The 24,878-nt window shown below is 37.3% G+C and overlaps 1 protein-coding gene across 1 annotated transcript; it reads right to left on the bottom strand.

Annotated features, from left to right (window-relative positions):
• Positions 1 to 6,723: 6,723 nt before the first annotated feature.
• Positions 6,724 to 21,111, bottom strand: LOC100891544 (translation initiation factor IF-2). Its single transcript, XM_003728471.3, has 5 exons — positions 20,191 to 21,111; positions 11,047 to 11,148; positions 10,014 to 10,117; positions 8,312 to 9,071; positions 6,724 to 7,774 (listed from the first exon to the last, which is right to left on the bottom strand). The coding sequence occupies exons 1-5, from the start codon at positions 20,322 to 20,324 to the stop codon at positions 7,699 to 7,701; spliced, it is 1,176 nt and encodes a 391-aa protein (XP_003728519.1). The 5' UTR covers positions 20,325 to 21,111; the 3' UTR covers positions 6,724 to 7,698.
• Between the last annotated feature and the right edge of the window lie 3,767 nt (positions 21,112 to 24,878).

Raw genomic sequence — 24,878 nt, 5'->3', positions numbered from 1 at the left:
CTTTTTTCTCTAATAATTTAACGAAACGTCAAAGCTTCCACGCTTCACGCAAAGTGGGGGGGGGTGAGGGGCTGAACTTAGACAAGGATTTAGAGTCGAGAATGGTAATACGAATCGTCTACTTTCTCTAATGATTTAATGAAACGTAAAAGCTTCCGCGCTTTACACGGGAGGGGGAAACTGAATTCAGACAAGGATTAAGAGTCGAGAACGGTATCAAAATATGTTCATCTGACCGCAGCCGCGTAGCCAGGGGGCGGTGGGGCCCCTCCCCCCCCCCCACAAAAAAAACGCCGGCCAAAAAAAGAAAGGAAAGAAAAGGAAAAGGACGTAGGAAGAAAAAGGAGCAGACAATCAAAGCTTCCGCGCTTCGCGCAGGAGGGGGGGGCTGAATTCAGACAAGGATTAAGAGTCGAGAATGGTAATACGAATCGTCTTCTTTTCTAATAATTTAATAAAACGTCAAAGCTTTCACGCTTCGCGCGGGAGGGGGAAACTGAATTCAGACAAGGATTAAGAGTCGAGAACGGTACAACGAATTGTCTTTTTCTCTAATAATTTAATGAAACGTCAAAGCTTCCACGCTTCACGCAAAGGGGGGGGTGGGGCTGAATTTAGACAAGAATTTAGAGTCGAGAATGGTAATACGAATCGTCTTCTTTCTTTAATGATTTAATGAAACGTAAAAGCTTCCGCGGTTTGCGCGGGATTGGGAAAAATGTATTCCGACGAGGATTATTTTCGAGAACGGTACAACGAATCGTCTTCTTTCCGTAATGATTTATTGAAACGTAAAAGCTTTCGCGCTTCGAGCGGGAGGTGGGGGGTGGACGGAATTCAGATGCGGATTAAGAGTCTAGAACGGTACAACGAATTGTCTTCTTTCTCTAATGATTTAATGATACGTCAAAGCTTCGGCGCTTTGCGGAGGAGGGAGGGGGAAATCGCCCCTCCCTGCACACCCCCTCCCATTACGTGAATGCTGGTCACCATTGCGTATTAATATTTGGCTCGCGTAATTTCAAATTTGGGCCCCCCCCCCCCACCCCCTAAGAAATCCTGGATCCGCGCCTGAATTGAATGACTTAATTTGTCAAAATTTAGCGGGAGAACTTGTACATTTATGCCATTTTAAATGAAAATTCCAACCCTATTTTCAAATATATTTTCAAATATATGGGCCTTTGCACCATAATATGCTTTAATTTTTTTTAATGGAAAATGGTACCCTGATAGCTCGTTGTTGGTTTTTATGGCGTTTTCCATCGTCGTTGGATGATTTTCGCCATAGCAGACTGACGTCCTAAAGACGTCATAAATCGATCGTCATATTGTCGTATGAACGTTTCCATACAGCGTCTTTCAACGGTAAAAGTTGACGTCTTAAAGACGTCTTTCTTTGACAAATAAGAGACGCAAAGATATGACGTCCTCACGGCATCAGGGGCGTCGCTAGAGTGGGTGTGGGGTGCAACACCACCCACACACACACACACACACACACACACACACACACACACATATTTATCAGGATTTTGTAGGTAAGATTGCGCTGCAGTCTGGAAAAATGAGAAAAGGGGGAGGGAAAATGAGAGGGAAAGAAAAAGAAAAGAAAAAGAAGGAAAGAAAAAGAAAGGGAGGGAAAGAGAAGGACGAAAGAGAAAAAAGAAAATAGAAATGGAGCCAGGACAAAAAAGGAAAAGAAAAGAAAGGAAAAGAATGAAAACAAAGAAAACAAAGAAAAGAAAGAAAAGGAAAAAAGAGAAAATGAAACAAAAGAAACGGGGGGAAGAAAAAGAGGAAAGGGGGTAAGAGCATGAAAGAGGAGGGATGTGAGTAAGTTAGAGAGAGGGGGTTGTTGGGTGGAGTCATCTCGTCGAGAGAGCAAGAAAGACACTCATAGATATGTTGCTGTGTCTGGTCAGCTGTGTCGGTTTTCTCGCTCGATTCTCGTGTACTATATCAATGCAAAAGTTTGAACTCGATAAGACGTAAAATATCGGTCGGCCGGCGAATTATTTTTTTCTACAAACTGACTTTTTATCGGCTGAGACGACTTCGATAGAGACTTCAGCTATAAGACTTGTATTTTCTCGAAGTTCTACCAGCAATCATTTAAAAAACATTGTCAACTGTAATCCCGGGGGTACTCATATTTTAGGACATACAGGGGGTGCCGCTCTAATGGGTCACTTTCTCACAAAAAAATCCCTAAACATGGGTCTTACTAACAAAAATACCTTTAAAAATGGGTCCGTTTTCTCAATATTTCAAAATATTAACACCCGAAAATTTTGAAAAAATGGGTCTTTTTTGAGAAAGTGAACCCCAATGGCTTCAGCGGCAAACCCCCGTCAAAACCAAATCTAATCCCTCCCGGGGAACTGTAATTGTCATTGTTTTACTTTTTGTAAAAATGCCCCTTCCCCTTTTCACCTCTGATATGTGCCCCTTTATTTTGAAACGTGCCCCTTATCCTTCGACAATTTCCTATTTTTCTTTTCAGTTAGTGTCCATTTTTCATTCTCATAAGTGCCCTTTTTAATCTCAAGTATGTGCCCCGTTTCAGGTTCGAGAAGTGCCCCATTTAAAAAAGAGCCCCTTCCCTTCTCATAAATTCCCCTTTTTATCTCCGGTAAATGACCCTTTTCAGGTACAAGAAGTTACAAGTGCCCCCTTCACCTCCTATAATTGCCCCTATTCAAATCTCAGAGATACTCGTTTTACTTTGACAAGTCCCTCGTCCCGATAAGTGCTCTTTTCATCTCTGATGAGCGTCCTTTTTCTTTTCTAATAAGTGTCTTATCCCTTTCGATAAGTGTCTCCTTTTCCTCTCATCATTTAACGCACCCCTAAATTCAAGCGACTAAGAGCAATTTCCCCCTAAGCTCGCTCGCTACGCTCGTCCGCATTGAAAGATGATACAGTAATGTCACTTATCAAAGGTCTTTTCAGTCTCCCGTTATGAGAATGTGCTCAGTATTGGGGTTTTCCCTCTTTAAAGATGTAATTTTTCGCACTGCGCCCTCACAAATCTGTTTTTTTTTCATCGCTCGCTACGCTCGCTTGAGCAGTATCTTGTATGGTGTATCAAGAATTCATCCCTGATAATATAATCACAATGTAGGGGTATATACCAATACCAATGTCCAAAATATTGCATATTTACGCTTTGAGAGTACCTTTTTTTTCTTCCAGAAAGTACCCTTTATTTTTGGTGTCCCCCACCCCGACACTTTGGAAGCCGCCCGCCGCTCCTGTATTCTATCCATTATCACAATCCCCCTTCTCCCTCTCCCTCTCTCTTTCTTTCACTTCTCTCTCTCTCTCTCTCTCTCTATCGACCCCTCATATCCTTAGAGTAAATGCAATCATTGCAATGAGACATAAAAGTCGATCATGATCTCCCATCCCCCCTTTTCTCTCTCTCTCTCTTTCTCTCTCTCTCTCTATCTCTCTCTTTCTTTCTTTCTCTTTTTCTCTCTCTCTCTGTCTCCTCTCTTTCTCGATCCCTCCCTCCTCTTTCTCTCTCTCTCTCTCTCTCGACACCTTATTCTAAATTCAGGCATATCGACGCCAGATCTTTCAAACAGTGGAAATGCCTTTTTAAAAAGGCTGTTATTCTACATGTAGAATCCTTCCCATATCCTTAGATTGGTTCTAGGGCAACTACCCCCGGACAACCATCCTCTAGGACAACTACCCCCTGGACAACTATCCTAGTGGGAATTGTCCGGGGGTAGTTGTCCGGGTAGTAGTTGTCCGGGGGTCCCGGGGTAGTCGTCCTACCAAGGGGTAGTTGACTAGGGGGTAGATGGATGTCCAGAGGGTAGGTGTCCGGATACGTCTTAGAGTAAATGAAATGAAATATAAAATTAGATCATGTTCCTCCCTTCCCATTTCTCTCTTTCTTTCTCTTTCTCTCTTTGGATCCTCTCTTTTTCTATCCCCCCCCCCCCCCCCCTCTCTCTCTCTCTCTCTCTCTCTCTCTCATGACACCTTATTCTCAAATTAGGCATATCAATACCAGATCTTTCAAACAGTGGAAATGCATAAATGGCTGGTATTCTACATTACATGTAGAATCCTTCCAATGTCTTTAGAGTAAATGAAATGACATATAAAATTCGATTATTATAAAAACCTGAAGCATTTATGACAAATATAGGATTTTATTATCACGCAATGAATTCAAATTAGTTCTTTTTTTCTACATCCCGTACACCTGATGATGTTGGTCATGCAGGCCTAGGGGAAAAAAATTATTTTCTTCAATTAATTTGTTTAAACTCTAACAACACTGCAAGATTAGGCCTAAAAAAAGATGTTGTATTGCCCTTAAGGTGCCAAAACATGGGTTGGTCGGTCGGAAATCTTTTTTTCTTTTTTTTTACTTTTTTTTTTAAAAACTCCCTCTTTGGGCTGATATTTCTCAACTGAATGCTTTGATACATTTTTTTCTCAAAAAACGGTTTAAAACAAAAACCGTTTTAAACAGCCGACCGTCGATTTCAAAATTGTTGGGTCGGTCGCAAAGGGCAATACAACATTTTTTTATAGGCCTTATGATAACCTCTTACCATCACACTAAATATACGTTAAAATTAGTAGATAATAATATTGTCAAGAGTATCATTCCAATTCCCTGCATCCATTATAGTAGGGCTCGTTTGCTATAAAGAGGACTGCCAGTAAACTCCAAAACCCAGTCTCGATCAATAGTCTAACAAGTTATATAGGAGGGTTCGAGAGGCCGTAGGCTCACAAGACTCTTTTTTTTTTTTTAATTAGAAAAATCAGCACATTTGATGAATATTGATTTACGCACTGGATTTGGAAAAAGACCTAAAAAAACACTATTCATTAAAATAGTACATTTTTTCGTTTATGCAATCAAAGTGCAATATTGGACAAAACCGTAAACAAACAGGCGACGATGCGAGGAACTAAATAGTATTATATTGTATACGGTATATTTATGGCAAACATTGAAATAAGTGTTGGGGGCTGCTTTTATATCTTTCCTTTTTCCATACATTTGATAATTCTTTTCTCTTAGTGCGATGTTTGCGACACCTTCAAGTGACTATAGTAAGGCATAACTCCCGTGTCATTACATGCCGTGTATGATCATGAGGCTATGTACATGGTGCCTAAGCGGAAACTTCTTTTATATAAAATGTTGATTTTCATTTGGGTTTTCATTTTGATTTTTTTTTTTTTTTTTTTTGGGGGGGGGGCGGTTTGAGTAAAGGATATACGTTCATGTGTAAAATGCAGCCATTGTCAAAGATAACGCTTAATTATCGAATCTTATATAGTGGAGACGAAGATCTGAAGAGACGGAGTATTACTTTTATTCATCATGTTAATGAATTATGTATTAGACTTAGTATACATCAGTGATAGCAGGAATAAAAGGCCTAGCCTAACTTCTTGATAATTTTTCTAAAAATAAACATATATGAAAACAAAATATCACTCTCCCTCTCCTTCCCTACATCACTCTCTGTCTCTCTTCTCTTCTGATTTTTCCCCACAATTCGATGGTAGCATGTGCCCCTTTAGTTACAACAGTTGTCATCAACTACTTTTCAGCGGAAGTATCCGATTTAATCTGTAAAATAAGACAAACATTTAAGTGATTTACAAATTAATTCTTCGTAGCTTTTCTGAAAAGGATGTTGAAACATTATTTCATCTAAACAACCTGCATAATTATGGGGCGTTTAGAGGATTAGCAGAAGTATAAAGGAGACGGAAAGAAAGGAACAGTTCATAATGGTATGACAATTTATTAAGCACTTACACAAGACTACATTTTGTTTTGGTGTTGAGTACGCCAAACATGAGGACGGAGGAAAGGAAAAACTCAAGATTATCGTCATCAAAATTTTTTTTTTTTTTTACTTCGTTATCAAAGATCCCCATATCTCTATTTCTCTTTCTCTTCTGTGCTCATAATATAAAAAAAAAACATTTCATTTTTCCTTAGTATTGCACATCGCTACTAATTTTCAGAAATGTAATTTACTGCTTTCATCTGATGATGTTCATCAGAGTGAGCCCAACTTAGGGAAATGATTCGGGAAAATGTTTTTATCATTGATTTGGGGTATTGTCCAACACTATCCAATATTCGGAGTTCTAACAGTCCGGTGTAAAAAATCAATACGGGCCGATTTGTGTGTGTGTGTGTGTAAAAAGTACCCCTTTACCGGAGATTTTGGGAACATGAATGCGATCCCGGAGTGGGGGGGGGGGGGGGAAGGGGGGGGCTGGGGTAATAGTAATACTTAGTGCGCCTCGGAATAGAATATCTATAGATAGACGGCGCTATAGAAATACTTATTATCATCAGGCGCGTACGCAGGGGGGATGTTTGGGGGGTTAAACCCCCCCCCCCCCCTTTGGTATTTTTATGTGTATAAACCCCCTAAACCCCCCCCCCCCCCCTTTGGGTTTTTTTTCCTTTTTTTTCTAATAATAAAAAAAAAAAAAAAAAAAAATTAAAAATTATTCCCATGGCTGACCTAAAAAAGGCGACCTTACCCCCTCCCCCCATCGGAGCAAAATGTCAATTTTTCAAATTTCGAGACCAAAAAAAAAAAAAAAGTGTCCTCTTAACCCCCCCCCCCCCCCCCCCGCTTATTCAGCGGCTGGCTGAGTCGATGCGAAATTTTCGGCCCGATTTAAAAATGTTAAACCCCCCCCCCCCCCCCCTTGAAAAAATCCTGCGTACGCGCCTGAATATCATAATGTATTATTAATACGTAGGAGGCGAGGACTTTAAAATTACCGATCTTCGGGCAACCACTACCTCAAATTCTGGCAGCGAGGTGCTCAAATGATTATTTGGGAAGCGAGAATATCCCGAGTACCCTCATATTCGGGCAGCGGGGTGCCGGGTCCTGTAATCTTTCTAATTTCACTATACTAAAAATTGTCAAAAATATTGCACAGTCGTTTCGCTCGCGACTGTTAGATTTCTATACGGGGTACGTGTCCCATGAAATGGAAAGAGAGTTTGATTAGCATCTTGAAAACTGATTGACCATTTTCAATGAAATTTCGTAAGAAATATTTTAGTACGTTCTAATATTTAATTGAATGGTACAAGGATCTACGCTAAAACAACAAAATGTTTATTACCTCAAATTAACTCCAATTCTTATTACCTGAGGGGTATTTACAATCAAGATGAATGTCAATATAACTATTTTAAACCAAAAATTACGACAAATTAATGTCTTTAGTGTCTGTTTTATGGAGATATAACGGTCAATTAAAATCAAATTGAATTATGTAGAAAAAGATAAAGGACATGTTAAGCAATGTTCATAAATCCTCTGAGAATAGATTTGAAAAATGGCATGTGTAACTAAAACATTCAAATCTTTGTAATTTGAGTTAGATCCTTGTGTCAGAATTCACACATAGTTTAAGAGATGCTATTTCAGCATTATAAATGAATTACCTGCGATTTCATTGAGGATAGCTAATTACTAATTTCATTTCTTAGAGACACCCCGTATAGAAGATACTTTTGTGAAGGCCCGGGACTTCATCCCTACACATCCGTCTCTGCGGTATAATTCTATTTGAACAGAACACATTTCTACAATATATTATGAACTTAAAGGAAGGGAACTATTATAACTTTATTGACTCAACTAAATCCAACCGACTGAATATACATCATTGCAGACGGAACTGATAAATCGAGAATTTCCATGATTTGTGCGCCTCAGCTGAATCACGTCCTGCCGCGTCTCTGAAAGAAATCAAAAGAAACAGAGGCATGCATAGTTTGATTAAAACTAACATCTATATGTACAGGTCAAAGGTCAATGACCTGTCCATAAATCTTCTGTAACTTCAATGTAAATTATTTAACCCTATTTTGATTGCTCTTAAAAGCTGAGAAATATACCCATGGTACTTTTTTTGCGTGTTTATCTTTTACGACGATTAATACTACTAAATAAAGTCTCTTTGCTAAATATATTACTCATTGCGGATGTAGTATCAAAAATAATATCGCTAGTGATATTTGTTTGTCTCGCAAGAAAGATCACGACGTTTCGTGCGCCGCTGCAGCATTTCGTTAATTTCTATTGGAATGGATCACAAGGCCTTCAAAGCTAATGATCATTACTTTTCTCACTATCATCATTATTGTTATTACCATCAATATTATTAATACTATTGCTAGTATTATTATCATTAGTATAGAAGTAGTAATCATCATTTCGATAGGGGCTATCCAAATAGTTCAGTTATTATGAATCTCCCTCTGTCTCCTACTCACCTCAATGAGGACCTTCTGAGTCGAACACTCCCTCGTCCTGATGAATCTCGTCTCCTACTAAGGTACATCATTAATATAGCACCGGCTCCAAATATTCCAAAGACACCAAGTAGAGCACCCATAATGGTTACAACGCTAGTACTTCCACCTGATGTCTTCGTGTTCAAATGTCCACTTCCATTTTTATCTTCTTCTGCAGGTCCTTGCCCTTTTGCTCGATCTGGGAATCTACCCGGATTTACACCTGGTTTAACGCCATTTCCTGGACCTGCATTATTTGGTTGCCCCCTGCCAGCATTAACCCCATTATGACCGCGAGATCCAGGGGGATTTGGTGTCAATGGTGGCCCTCCATACTGAGGACCTTGAGGACCTTGAGGATAATGTGGTCCACCAGGGTATTCAGGAATCTGTGTAACACGAAATCCATATCCAGGATCTGTTCCAACACTAGGTCCACCACCGCCAACTCCTGTTTCTGTTCTTGGCCCAAACCCTCCATCAGTTCCTGGTCTAAATCCAGGCCTTGGATTGAATTGTGGTCCCCCGCCTGGTCCACGCCCATTACCTGGGCTTTCCGATGGGGTTGCCTTTGGTGGACCAAATCCGGGCCTTGGTTTGAATGCACCAGGTCCAAATCCTCTCTGGCCTATTCCAGGACTTTTCCTTTGTCCTCTTCCACCTAGGCCAGGCTGAAATGGATATCTGGGCACTTCGGGTCCGAGCGGGCCTTGCGGAGGTTCTGACACGCTTATGTGAACTATGGGGAAGGTAATAATGAGAAATACCTTTTTTAAATTCTTTTATTTAAAAATCCTTCAAAAGTAATTCTAATTCCATCAATATGAAACATTTGATTAGTAATCAATACTGAGGAAGACTGTACAAAGGGTAGACTTAATCGTGACAAGTCATAACAGTTTGTTGAACAGGAGTATTCGGACATTCATGAAATTAGGTCCAAATAAATGAATAGACATTATTATGATTGTGTAAAATGAATTTATTTAAAGTTCGAATTCCCGACGCCACTACACAAAAGAGATATTGTCCTTTCCTTCCCGGACCTTATGAATTGAGAGATGATTGGATGATTTTTGTTTGTGACAGGCCTACATCCATAACTACGATCTCCTGTTGGTCTAATTCCAGTAGAAGTCCCTCATTGCCTATTTGATTTGATACAATTCAATTTGATTTCATGTAATCACGTCATGCGAAGGTTTCTAAAAATCAAAAGGAGCACTTCCAGCGTATTTGAGCTCGAAAAATACAAATACAATGATGATCCACCTCGTAAAAGCATTTCTAAAGTAGGATTGTGTTTCCACTTTGAGAAACATCCGCATAGCAAAACAGAAGCATTATTCGCTGAACTTCTGAGACAAGATTTTGCCTTTCAGTTAGTGATATTTCAAACTTTATAGATGATTTTGCCAGTCATAACGTCTGTCATCTGTTATCAAATTAGGTAATAACTTGAAATTTTTAATGGAAATGTTCTTCAAAAATCTATGAAGATTTACCCGATGACCATTGAATTATTAAGATTATTATGGGTGAGAGTACCTGTGAATGTAATAGTCATCAAAGTTACGCATAAAACGAAAATAATTATATTAGGAAAGACTTAATTGCATGTATAATGAAAGGTCAATATTAATGAAACGAGGAAATACTTGTGAATGATCTAAGATCATACCTCTTTCACACTTCTGACCAACTCTCCTCCAACCATGACAGCATTTAAATTCCGTATCGTAAATCAACTTCGTAGTTATCCTGTATACTGGTTGAAATGTTACTCTGCAAATAATATGTAAGAATTAATGTACATTCAAAATAACTTCAGTTATTCAATGAAATGCGTTCTTGATCTTGATTTGACTCATGATTAAATGTGTTGTAATCGTCATTTGCTGTGTGTATATACTCCAGTCATGGGAAGATCACATTAATAACAATTTGTTAAACCTTAGATACGTAGCTATACTAGTCGTCAGGTTGTTCGAATCTGCAATCGTATAACCTCATACCTTGGAAGATAATATGTAAACCCTCATAAGCACCCTTTCCACTTCTGATACATTTATTTATAAGTGATTGATATTTACAGATAACTATTGTAGCGCCTAGAGTAACTTATGTCGTCAGCGAGTGCGCTTTAAAGGTACCTTACTTGTATTATCAATATCATTTATAGCAGCTAATTATTAGAAGACAGCGTAATCAATCGCCCCTTTCCGTCACTTTAGTGCGAGAACCCCTTCCTTTTCTCTTCTCATCTTTCCTCTTTTCTCTTTGGTAATTGGAAAACTATCATAAAGCCAGTGAGATTTTCACAAACCAGAATGGCGGACCAAGAGGCCCAAGCCAACATCCCTTCCCCCATCGTCCAGAAAATTCAAGATATGCCAATAAACCTATTCGTTTTTAGAGAAAACATGTTCTCATATTTAAAGCAAAAAAAAAGAATACAAAATATTGCTATGTAGGCTCGAACGTAATAGAATTTGTTGCTTGTAACGGACACAACCTATATTCTTTATCCAAAAGACGGCAATACAAATCAGAAATAACTGGGATTAAATTCGTGTTAAGGAATTACCGCGAAATAATTGCCGGAGCTATGCATGCTCACTTAAACGGAGAAAGGCAGAACTGCCCGGTCGAAGAATAATTTATAAATTTCACTATGTAGAGACCTTATTAATTACAAAAAAAAATAAACTTACTTGTACACTACACATCCTGCATTATGGTGGAGCCATGAACAGTCTCCGTTATATGGAACTATTCTGCTCTGCATTGTTGATGTAACAACTGTGTCCATCCGACTGCAAGCGAGAGAAGAGCAAACAAATAAATATGTGTTTAATCTTAGCAATTGATTGTGTACTTATCAACTAAAGTTTATCACCGACCGGTGTCTTGGAAAGTGGACAAGTTCTAAACAGTTTTATTCTATCTCATTTTATTTCCCGGGATGGGAGGGGAAACCCATTCAACTTTAAAAATGAGAACATTATATACCTTGTAGGATCTCAAATCCCAAGCTTTCTTAGGTATCCCTATTCATCCCGGTGTGTATGCAGTGGATTGTCTAGAAACTTTCTCCGCTACCCCTATCGAACTCTTCCCAGTGTACGTGTATGCAGTAGATTGATATCCATCAAATTTCGTTCAAGAGTAAAAACAACATTAAACTCTTAATTCGAATTTGATTCCTGCCCTTGATGATGGTAACCTCGCTAGTCATAAGGACCGCAAATCATAAACGGAAAGGGGGTCACTTTTCATAAAGGCTTAAGGGCCGTTATAAATAAGGACCACTGTTCATAATGTGAGATGAGGGTCGCTATTCATAATTCATGTTGAAGGTCCTTAATCTTAAGGACCGCTATTCATAATACGAAACCAGAGTCACTATTCACAGTACGGATAGCATGAATAGCGACCCTCTTCTCCTGTCATGAATAGCGACCCTCTTCTTCAATTATGAATAGGGACCCTCTCCTCATAATATGAATAGCGACGCTCCTCTTTAATTTTGAATAGCGGTCCTTATGAATAATGACCCCTATGAATAATGACCCTTTTCTCAAACTATGAAGAGCGGTCCTTATGAATAGCGAGCGGACCCCAGTTGGCGCCCCCCTCCCCTCTCCTCTGGCAAAGTTTTTTTTTAAATATTAACGACGTCAAAATCTATATTTGTAAAACTGGATGCCGCTCCAACCATCCCATGAGCTGTCTCTCTGACCATGATTACCTGCAAGTTAATGGTGAATTGGTATATTTCTTAGAATCAGCGACTCTCTCTCTCTCTCTCTCTCTCTCTCCCTCTCTCTAGGTGCCATATCGATTGACTTTGTTCCACACCCCTCGGCTCCTAGCCTTCTCTATTAGCACCACTCCCAGTTCTTTCATTCCTCTCTCTCTCTCTTTTAACAATTTCTGCAGACTGTCCATCCAAAGTATCCTCTTTCTTCCCTACTCCTCCTTCCCACAATTTCCCTGTCAAAGCAAGATTCTCTAGGCCTTCTTTACGTGCAATGTGACCCATGAACTTCAACTGCCTAATCAACATCTCACTTATCATTTTCCTTTGTACTCCTGCTCTTCTAATAACTTCCTTATCACTAACTTTGTCAGTCCAAGGAATTTTCATCATTCTTCTTAAAAATCACATTTCGCAACTTTCCAAACGCTTTTTTAGTATCAGAGACTAACGTTTCATAAGTACTGGGTAGATGTAACAATTCAGTACTCTTATTCTGGTCCTCATACCCATTGTGCGATTTTTCAAAAATTTGCCTAACTTTGAAAACGCAGATTTAGCGAGAGCTCTCCTTCTCTTGATCTCTGTCTCACATCTGGCATCCTCGGTGATCATGCTGCCGAGGCAGTTAAATGAGGAGACTTGTTTAATAATCTCTTCTTTCAGTTTCACATTTACACATCCTTCTGCATTTCGACTGCTCTCTCTCTCCGTTATATTTCTAACCACAAATATTGCATTTCTTGTGCTCGCATCCTTGACAAAACCAAATTGTTCCCTTCCGACCATGCGAGTTATTTTTACTTCTTTCTCTCGAAAGCGACTATAACATGGAAACTCGGCTAAAGACACTCACAATGGATATGCATAGCCTATACGTACTGTTTTCTTTTCCTTGCTCGCTTAAATGTAAGATTGTAAAAAGTTTTAAAAAATGTGTTTTATATATAATTATCTACATATCATTTTCCCCGTGCCCTGACACTACGCAAAAGCTTTATTTAAGCCCCACTGCACAACTTATAGCTACTTGCGCCCTCTATTTAACAAACAATGCCTAATCGGTGACCATTAGTCCCCCATGGTCCCCTTTTTCTTATGTTAATTGAATGCTGATTTGATGAGATAACCACCTGTCAGTGACCATGCAGGGAGGTCTAATCCCCCCTGGCCAAACTAGTGCAGATATGATTTAAGGCGGGTTTTGCAATGATAGCTTCCTTCCTGTAAACGCCATTTTGAACTCATCCTGTCTAGACAAGAAAGACTTCTCTCAAGGGTCTTGGTTCTATGCGCGGAATCCACAGCTGTCTTGCATGCACTACAAGTGTTGGTATACCTTTGAGGTATATTCATATTTCTATAATTTTATAAATATATTATAGTCTATATATCAATTTCTATGCCTTTACAGATCCTTCAATAAAGTTCTGAAAAGATGTATAAACTTTATCCAAAATAAATCATATTGTCACAATCATTTCATTTCATTTCCTTACCAAATTCAATAAGGCATTGTTCATCTCTCTATTCTTTTATAGCATGTCTTAAAAACTCTTATATATATATACATATATATATATATATATATATATATATTAAGTTTCGTTATTATATGTATTATGTATACATGAAGTTATTATTGTTTGTATATTTTGTATTATAACTTACGTTTATATGTTCTGATAAGAGCGCTAAAGCTGAATTTCCGTATATAGGCCTATACATTGGCAAATGTGAGGATTGATTACCCCCCATCGTTGGATCGGTGTATTGAGCGCTATATAAAAAACCGGATTATTATTATTATTATTAATATATGTTACATGTTTATAACAATGATTTTATATGCAAATGATTCACATGGGTGGTGTGCAATACACTAAACAGCAATGTGTCAAATCATATAGGTCTTATGAAGGTGGAAATGTATTAAGTAAATTTAGTGGTTCTTTTTTACCGTTGGTAAGCCTACAGTAGACACCAAGCAATCATTCATGCGAGGTCCTTAACATGTTTTCAACTGGTCATTTACAAGAGAAAACGAGGTGACTACAAGTGTGTGGAGAGGAGTTTGTAAAATTAATTTTCAAATTTAAGGGGAATTTTGTTGTCTATTTTCACCCAGTAGTTTAAACACATTATTAATTTTCTAAACACTCTTTTGTTGATGTGGATAAATCCCAATTTACCCTCATTATTATCAGAGTATCATGAGTATCCATGAGTAGTGAATCTAGATGCATATTTTCAACTTTGAGGTTTGTTTGTTTTGTTTATTCACGATGTAAAATAATTGTTTACAGATAATAAAATTCAGTGGGTTACATTGAGATATCATACATAGTAGGAACAGTGCATAAACAAAACAAATTTGAAGCGCAATGTAATTTACCTGCATGTGGATATGACAAACCTGGAGCATAAGCTTACTTTTATCAATTACTCATACTACCAAATCTTAGCTATGACAGGTCACATTATAAAGCCGGGGTAGGCCTAATAATATCCAAAGTCCTTTTTAAAGCGCATAGACTTAGAGACGTTATGTCATAATGTGATATGCGCTATACAAAAACTGCATATTATTATTATCACCTTGAGAGTTATCGATCAATGAGGGTAACGTTATGGATTACTAGGTTATGAATTTGTAGCACAATATAAACTTCCTTGAAAAAATAATTTAGATGCAATTTGTGACACGGAAATAAAGGCGGTTACTGATATATTTCAGCTTATTGGTAAGATGGTCCAGTTCGGGTCTAGCTTCTCTCAAGATAATATCCCTACATACATGGCTATTTAGATGACCATTTTGGACCTCCATTCGAAAGAATATACATTTTTTAATCTTCGTATCTACCAATCTTGCACTTTGATATACATTCAGTTGTATTTGTATCGTAATGTGTGCGATGGTCTGTTTACATATAACAAAAACATTATTGATATACAGGGATTCTTTATCAAATAATATCGTTCACATTATGTATACAAGAATCGATATATACATGCATAATTTCAAAATGATATTCTTAGCCATCATCATCAACATCATCATGATACGAGGAGAGGTATAGATCCTGTAATCCTCGGTCACTTCTTCAGGGTTGGCCATTCAAAGTATGAGAAGAACATACATTTATAGATATCAGTTACGAATTGCAATTCACTTTTTTTTTAATGAATGTTGACAGAAAGTTTAGAAATCATGAATTATACCTTCTGGAGACATTTTTCAGAGTATAAAGCTAGTTAATGCACTTTGGATAGCCGACTGCAACTTGATCAACCGAATATCTTTAAATCCCTTCCAATAAATGCAATGATGTAAACGTGCTTGGGCTAGATTTGTCACTTGACGATATGATCGTGATATGCTAAAAATTTAATCTTGGCAGGTAGATAGAAACAGGTGTGAGTCATCGTGTGCATGCATGAGGCATCATACGGGGTAAAAAGACGGATGTGATCTACTTGTCAATTCTGTATGGTACAATGTTAGCCTTAAGCACGGTACAAAAGAATCAATTTTGAATCTTAAATAAAAGCATATTTCTGATATAAACAAATGTAAATTTATCAGAGAGGATATACGCTATTAAATATCCAAATACTAATTGCCTAATTCGTGAATGATGGACACTACACTACGCTACATTAAAAATACATTTACAAGCCTATTGCAGAGCAATAAAAGTTGTAAATTGAAAATGTTTTAAAATATACGAACAAATTGGTATTACTTTAATAATATTATTCAACCAAGATAAAGTAAAGTTTTAAAGCAAAACTTATTAGTGTAACATAAATAAAAACGTTGACCCCTTCGTTTTCTTTTTATTTTACAGTCTTGCGTATTGTTGTACACAACCCATAGAGATTCGATTTGAATGTTTGAAATTTGTAGAAATGACATGCTGACGAAAATTACGTCATCATGTTAAGATTAGTGGCATTTGAACAAAGTGAAATAAAAATGTACAAAGTCAATTCACGAATGCGCTTAGGCATTCTCTTGCAATACATCCCAAGCCTAGCTTTTTACCATTTGTACGCCCATGAGGGTCTTTTCTTTTTAGCGAACCTTAAATGGTATATGCCACCCACAAAATTTCCTTAAATATGAGGATATTTCTCCATACTTTCAGCGTATATAGGAGAAACTCAAGACAGTAAATTCATATTAATTTGATTGGTATCTTCAATGGAAGCAGGTCATCCCCTGACTCCTGTCACGCGACCATGCCATAAATAGATCAAGTGAATGGTCATACGGCCTATTTAGATTAAAAGTCGATCACTAATAGCTGCCTGATTATTGACACTTTTCTGCATACATGACAGTATATACACCATGTCTAAGCATGAGCGTTTCTTTCTAAAGTGGCCTTAGACTAAGAATTATGCACTTGCATTATGCATTCGTTTTCTGAAGGAAACATCTGGTGGGAAAGCTTTCTGTTAGTACAATCTTAGCTTTACACATCTTGAATCCAATAATGCCGCACAGCTAAAAGATTTGTCATTCGATATGTGAACGATAGCTAAGTGATCTAACGTCTATGTTTTCCCCTTCTTCTTCTTCACCCCCCCCCCCTTATTTGTCTGTTCTGCGTGTCATTCTTGTATTTCTCTTCCTCCTTTTTTCTGTCTCATCCTTAATCTTCGCAGAGGTAAATAGGGATCTGAGTACACTGTGTGTGTGTGTGTGTGTGTGTGTGTGTGTGTAGTGTGAGGCTGCGCGGGGAGGGGTTGGAGAATGGGATATGCAGGGTGTCTCCTGAATAAAAATGAAACCCAGATATAGGAATAAGTTATTCAATAATCCCACATTACACTTTGGACAATGTACACATCATTGACAAAAAAACTGTTTTCTCTTTTACATGACTATGCATAACTGATTTCAAGCAGCCTTAATTGCGAGAGACAGAAACCTAATCATTGTTAAAAAATATGTTTGTTTCATTATGGTTTAAAAAGAAAAGAAGTTTTAATTGGAATTATTAATTATTGAAAGTACACACCCCTTAATAGCTCTTTTTTGTTTGTTTAAAGTGTGACCGTAAACATAATAGTAGGATGACTGAGCAGGCAGCACACTCTGTAAGGCACATTGACATTTTGTTTGAGGAAATTAAAGGAGCTATACTTAGTGCAGTGGGGCTTTTAAAGGTAATGGATTTCCTATCAAATTGAAAGACAGTATAGGTTGGTTAACAGCTGTTATTTTTCTAAATTACTTTAAGGATTGGAGAATCATTGATAAAATTTGTTTACTTACATTCCGCCAAAAATCGAACAAAAAAATCACTCTAACTTGATTTTAAACCATTCTGACCTTTAATGGACCTTCGAATGCACAAATAAAGTTAAATGAACATTTCATTCAAGTTAAAGATCTACATAACTTACAAAGGCATGCCAAGTCATTCGAACTTGAGTAATGATTCGCGAAATTGATCTGTGATATGTTAGAAATTGCATGAAAATCCATTAACCTAACGAAAATAAACTCGCTCATTGTGCCACCTTTTTAAAATAATATCAAACATTCAATCTTCAAAAGCATTCTCACATTAATTCAACATAAATACCAGAAGGTACATCAATTGTGGAAAGTTGTAGTCCTGAAGCCTAGATTATCCATAATCATTATTATGGTGATGATTTTGATTCATACGTGTACAAGAAAGAAAATGTATATAGTCATTGGGGAATCTTGATGTTGCCGAGTACTATACTATAACCGAAATAACTATTAAATAAGTTTGAATTAGTATTACAATGCCTACAATATGTCTTTTAACTTGTTACTATTATTAATATAATGATACACATGTAATATTTTAACTTTCCAAGGAATTTACATGTTATGCTGATTTCTTTAGTAATGCTAGTAATGTTTGATCCTCTTGGTAATTTAAGTAATGTTAATTCTATTATTTATTTTTCTTGAAGTAATCTTGATTTGTGTAGAGCGCTTTGAAAATTTATGTCACAAGCGCTATATACATTTTTCGTATTATTATTATTATTATAACTATAGAAAAGGTGTATATATATATATATATATATATATATTATATAGCATATATATATGGTATCCATCTATCTTGTTTACATTTTGAACCATATTTTTTGTTGTTACTAGCCTTATTTTGTATTTACCATGCTGATTGAGGTCAGTGTCTGACTTCCTATCATTAATTACTTGACACACGACATAATTATGATTCTTACTTCTCATTCATCACTCTCCAATTAAATCATCTCCGGCTAACATGGAGAAGCCGCTCTGGCCACTAATAATAATCAATGCTCTCCATTGCAAAGCAGCAAAATAACTCGATCGCTTTATCTAGCAAGCTCGATTTTCTTTTCTTAATTAATCACATTAATTCTGTTTTGCCGTTACTGTCAAATCATTGCTTTGAAATTAATTACTAAATGATGTCATTGTAGCCTTATAGGCATACAGTGCTGATGAAGATTTTGGATTATTAAATCGCTTTTGTCAAAGTAGAGAGTTATCCTCTTTATGAACGATTGATTTAAAAACTACATTTTGGTCACTTCAGAATGCCATTCTCTATTTATAATACTCTTTTCTCTATATTGAACGAGTAAACACTCACATCCACACACGCCAAGTGATGTGAAATATATATAAATGTATATTTATTTAACATATTGACAGCGATCTTATTTGGATTAGGTGAATGGGGATAGCAAGCCATGACAAGATATTGGCAGACTTCCCTGTTGCATATATCCCGGTGCAAAGAATTGTAGGACACAAGTGAACATGATCAAAATTCTCATTAAATAATCAGTTTAATATCTCTCGTCTTTCCTACATCCTAAAATTGAGGTTGCTTCACGTAATATTGGCTAACTAAATCAGCATTAGCACTTCAGTCAAATTTGAGGAGAGGTCGAATTCGAATCAAGAAGGGATATTGAATTAGGAAGTGTGTAAGGAGTTGTTCACCGATAGGTAAACCTGTGCACTCGGTAGACCTTACTTCTAACTGTATGCATGTATACAGTTATATATTTAGCTGCGGATGTCTACATCTCCGCATTGCCTGTTCCCTGTTTTGTTTTTCTTCAAGATGTACAAAAAACTTTGTGTCCTTTTCTTTTAAACATACTGCGCCTCTTGTCTGGAATGCACTCCCTCAGGAAATATGTCAAACTAGAAATTTTAATGGATTTAAAAGGAACTCAACTCTTATTTATTAGCCAGTACGTAACCCCTGTATATTACGTGATCAAAAGAATTTCAATGTTTTGTTCCTTCTTCACTTATATATATATATATATATATATATATATATATATATTTGTTTCGTTTTGTATTGTTTTGTTTTTGTCCAGTAAATTATTTATGTACATAGTTATCCATTGCAAAAATATTTTAATTAAAACCTTTGGCACAGCCTCGACAAGTTCAAATTTATTTGAACTTTTGCAGTAACCCAAATTCCATTTGATTTCTTTACCTTTTAATGTATTGATCAGTGACCTTCTGATGTTCGTATAACTTGTATTTTTTTTCTTTTTTACACTTGTAATATCTTGTATATACATATATGTTTTTTATTGAATGGAATGAATAAATTTTGAATCTTAAGGCCTGCATTACAACCAAGGAAACAAACTGAATTGCAAGAAAGAAAACTCAAAGAAACAATTTGGTGAATGTATGACTTTTTTGGGGGAGGGGGGGGGGGCTGTTTTAGGGTTGTTCTGAAGAAAAAAAGTAATTTTGTTTGTAGAGACACACACAAAAGATGGCTCACATTTATTTCAGTGCCATTAGCAATTTCTTAATTAATGATTTAATGATTATCATTTTGTTAACCAATTTCGTTCAAAAATCCACATAATTCTCATTCATGCCAACTTCGTAGGTCTATCAAGGTTGGATCCTCTTTACCCTTTCCCGCCCCCTCGAAGTGTTAATCATTTTATTACTCATAGGTTATAGATATATTTAACAAAATACAAGAGCTGAGCATCATAGGACGAATAGTTAAGAGATTGGTGTTTGCAATGTACATATTTGAGCCTGAAGTAAACTTACCTGACCAAATTATTACAGACACCTGGACCTACTGGGTCAATGTCAGTTTGTCCTATAACATTCTGGTCAATCAGAGCTAATGCCAACAGTATCGCAGTCACAACATTCATATAAGACTGAAGTTTGCTCAACATCTTCCTTTATGTTGACTACTACTAAGCCTATAATTCAATGTTCCAAGTATCCGTATTAGTATTACGATTGCTTCAGGTATTAATTTGGTCCCAAATGCAGCTTTCCCTGCACTTAAGTAGTAGATGTCCACAATTGATCACAAAGACATGTGGAATTCATGATGAACACAGTATGTTATGATCTAATAATCCAGTAAAGTTGATAACTTTAACATCGATCTGCATCCAAAATAATCCAGCTTACAACCAGTCTCTTTTGATTAAACTGCAAATGATATTGAGGGCAATAGGATAGTTACTCACACAAGCCGACTGATGGGGGCAACCCAAATACGAATAGGAAGCTAGGAGAGTATGAGGGAGTGCACTAGTTATGTGGCTATAATATCCTCGCTTTCGGTCATGGTATGACGAATCATGCACAAGCCAGCCAGCTAGGGGGCGAAGAGAGGGCCCTCACATTATGTGGCTCATTCGTATTGTCGCTTGGTCCATTGCTATGAATCTTAATTGACCAATTGATTAGTAGAGAATTAGACAAATTGATTTTGTTCAAAGTGGTTAAACTATATGGTCATTAAACTTAGTCATAGGTAAGTACCTGGTCAGGGGAAGGGTGACTGCATATCCCTAGCCCAATATTCAACCCCTGAGTTTCTGAAGTATTTGACACTTTATAATGCGTACAGAAAGAAAATAAAACAATTTCGTCATCAAAATACATAAAATATGGAAAACAATCTCACTGCTAGAACATTGTATAAGAGGACATCAGTGTCTGAATATTATGGGTGTTGCCCAAATATACTCAGCCCCGGCCTCTTTTCCCGTTACGTCTGTGGACATAATATCGTATGATTATGTTGGATAAAACATTTAACCATGATGGATAAAATGAATAAATGGACGATGCGAACTGGGTTGACATAGTTGGGCTTTGGATCACATTCTATTGAATGGCCATTGATTATATATCGATATAAGGGACGTGCATCGAATTCTGAAACGGTTCAAACTTGCAATATTAGACATTATACTTGTGTAAGATACATGCAAGACGGGAAGAACCATAAATCAAATATTGATCGAGATATTTTTTGATATTCTTGTCAAAAGACAACTTAGTTGAATTCATTGTAACCGGATCAGAATTTCATCTCATGTAAATAGTGGAAGAGTTTCCAAAACATAAAACGCTTTCCATTTTAATAGGCTCATTACTCGCCAGACGGTTCTCGAGTATAAATGTGAAAAGGAAACCCCAATAGCAAAAATAATTACAACTTCTGATAAATAGCCGCGAACTAGGCAAGGCAACCGTAATTACGAGAGTGCTATTTTCAAATAGAGTTGATAGATAATGGGTTGAGGAATGTTCTGATAGACATTAAACGATTGAGGTACCCCTTATACTGGATGTATCATCGACGTGTTGGATGTGTGTGTCACACACTTTCTCTGCGTCACACTTCCTGAAGTTAACCCAAAAGGGATTTCTGGAAACTCCGGTACGAACATGATTTGAAAGGACCTCTAGCATATTGTCACCGAGGTGGGAAGTGGACAGGGTGGAACTACTTGGATCACGTTCACATGACTTTGTAAAATTTCGAGTCCTTGATCAGGTAAAATAAAATAAATGTTCAGATCTTAGTCATATATAATTATACAAGCTACAGTCTTTTCCCTTTTTAAAGTCGCCCTACCGCCAATTGTTATGGTTTAAAGGGATGGAAAACCTTAAATGTTCTGAATTTTTCGAATGAGTATTCTAATGAATAGAAGTTAAAAAAGATTGTAACATAATCTTTGTCCGCGAGTCATTTCAAATGTAAGACGAGGTGCTTTCAAATACATGTGAAAGTGATTCTATTAGGGGTAGGGACTGATTTAATAATTGACAAAAAAGTATTAATGAGTTTATTTAGTTTCCTGAATCATGGGGGAAAAAACACAAATATAGTTAAGAAATAGGGCATATCCTGCTGATATGTGGTTATTGGTCTCAAGTTCATGAAGTTTATTTTCGGTTGATGACAATCAGTTTGAAGCGAAATTTAGTGTAAAGGGTTAATCAACATTATGATTAGTGGGATAATGGCTGAAATAGCAATGGAGGCTTAAAGGTAATACAAAGTTTTGGTATGGGGTCATGAATTTGGTTCAAATGAACATATTGGAAGCATATGCGACTGGACTGTACAATATTCAATGATCGTTGTTGCGGTTTATGTTGTATAGCTTCCTCTCAAGACTGATATTACTTTAGCTTTAAAACAATGTTTCTTGACTACAATTGACCGATTTACTATTCCCGTTTGGAAATGATATATTGAAACTGCATATTCTGAGATTTTCATGGTCGCAGCTATTATGTAATGGCATTATTGGCGCTATTTGAAATGTTTGAAATTTACCGGGAGGATCGGTAATTTTTTGATTATTCAATTCCTCAAAAAGAAGAAGAGTTTTAGGGGCTAAATTTTCTAAATTTTCTAGTGGTTATAATACATCCACAGGAGCATCCAAATAAATCAAATTTTCAAAATTACTATCCATCCAATTTTCAAAATTTCCCCAAACTTTGCATTACCTTTAAAGGGTCGTTTACTAGAATGGTTTACTAGATCGATAACGCATAACAAATGCTGTATTATTATTATTATCATTATTATTGATATAAAATAATATATTTTCATATCATATCTCACGTATAGGATTACCCCGCAAACACACATACGAGCACACCCGCACAAACACGTACAATACACACACCCCATATGTTGGAGAGCCTAATTTCACTCTCCAACATCTAATGCTCAGGGCATTTCGTCTACTACTTAAAGTCTTACACCATCCCCATGTCTAATATCAGCAGAAAGAATCTTAAACCTTCCCCTTTCTAAAAGGTCTTTCACCCTGCACTGATGCCCCAAGAGCCTTACACCCTCCCCTTTCTAATGCTTATAGAGTTTTACACCGTCAATTATCTAGTGCTTACAGAGACTTACACAATCCTCTGTCTAATACCTGCAGGAAGATTTATTCAATCTAAGCCTTATCAACTCTTACACCCTGCCTTGATGCCACGGGAGCCTTACACCCTTCCCTATCTAATGCTCGAAGAGTGTTACACCCTTCCCTATATAATGCTAAAAGAGACTTACACCCTCCTCGAACAATGTTTAAAGAGCCCCAAACCACCCCGCCCCCTTATTTGATGCTTGCAGAGTCTTACACCCAGGGGCGGATCCAGCCGGCGGCAGGGGAGGGGGCCCAATTCGTGAGAAAATATTTAGCGGCGAAATGGCCGGCCGATAATTCGCTCAGTGGGGGGGGGGGCGCACTCCCCCCCCCCCTCTCCCCTAGAGCACCAGGGGAGGGGGCCCATTTCCAATAAAAGATAAAATAAGCGATAAAATTGTACACGTTTTTTCCACATGGGAGGGGACCCCCCCCCCCCCCCCCCCCCCCCCCCCCGCTGGATCAGCCACTGCTTACACCATCCCCTGTTTAATGAGAGCCTCACAGACTCTTTTTCTAATTATTTATGAATTTTACTCCCTTCTCTGCTTAAAGGTAATGCAAAGTTTTGGGAAATCTTGAAATTTGGATGGATAGTAATTTTTGAAAATGTTGATATATTTGGATGTTCCTGTGGATGTATTATAAGCACTAGAAAATTTAGCCCCTAAAACACTTCTCTCCTACCTTAATATGTTTAAAGAGCCATACACCCTCTCCTACCTTAATATGTTTAAAGGGCCATACACCCTCTCCTACCTTAATATGTTTAAAGGGCCATACACCCTCTACCTTAATATGTTTAAAGAGCCTTACACCCTCTCCTATCTTAATATGTTTAAAGAGCCTTACACCCTCTCCTACCTTAATATGTTTAAAGGGCCACACACCCTCTCCTACCTTAATATGTTTAAAGAGCCATACACCCTCTCCTACCTTAATATGTTTAAAGGGCCATACACCCTCTCCTACCTTAATATGTTTAAAGAGCCTTACACCCTCTCCTACCTTAATATGTTGAAAGGGCCTCACACCCTCTCCTACCTTAATATGTTTTAAGAGCCATACACCCTCTCCTACCTTAATATGTTTAAAGGGCCATACACCCTCTCCTACCTTAATATGTTAAAAGGGCCATACACCCTCTCCTACCATAGTATGTTTAAAGGCCATACACCCTCTCCTACCTTAATATGTTTAAAGAGCCTTACACCCTCTCCTACCTTAATATGTTTAAAGGGCCATACACCCTCTCCTACCATAGTATGTTTAAAGGCCATACACCCTCTCCTACCTTAATGTGTTTAAAGAGCCTTACACCCTCTCCTACCTTAATATGTTTAAAGAGCCTTACACCCTCTCCTACCTTAATATGTTTAAAGGGCCACACACCCTCCCCTACCTTAATATGTTTTAAGAGCCATACACCCTCTCCTACCTTAATATGTTTAAAGGGCCATTCATCCTCTCCTACCTTAATATGTTTAAAGAGCTTTACACCCTCTACCTTAATATGTTTAAAGATCCTTA

Source organism: Strongylocentrotus purpuratus, unplaced genomic scaffold (assembly GCF_000002235.5).
Source record: "Strongylocentrotus purpuratus isolate Spur 01 unplaced genomic scaffold, Spur_5.0 spur5_scaffold_6, whole genome shotgun sequence".
NCBI classification, from domain to species: domain Eukaryota; kingdom Metazoa; phylum Echinodermata; class Echinoidea; order Camarodonta; family Strongylocentrotidae; genus Strongylocentrotus; species Strongylocentrotus purpuratus.
The sequence above is the reverse complement of the archived record's forward strand: the minus strand, read 5'-3'. Positions and strand labels throughout refer to the sequence as shown.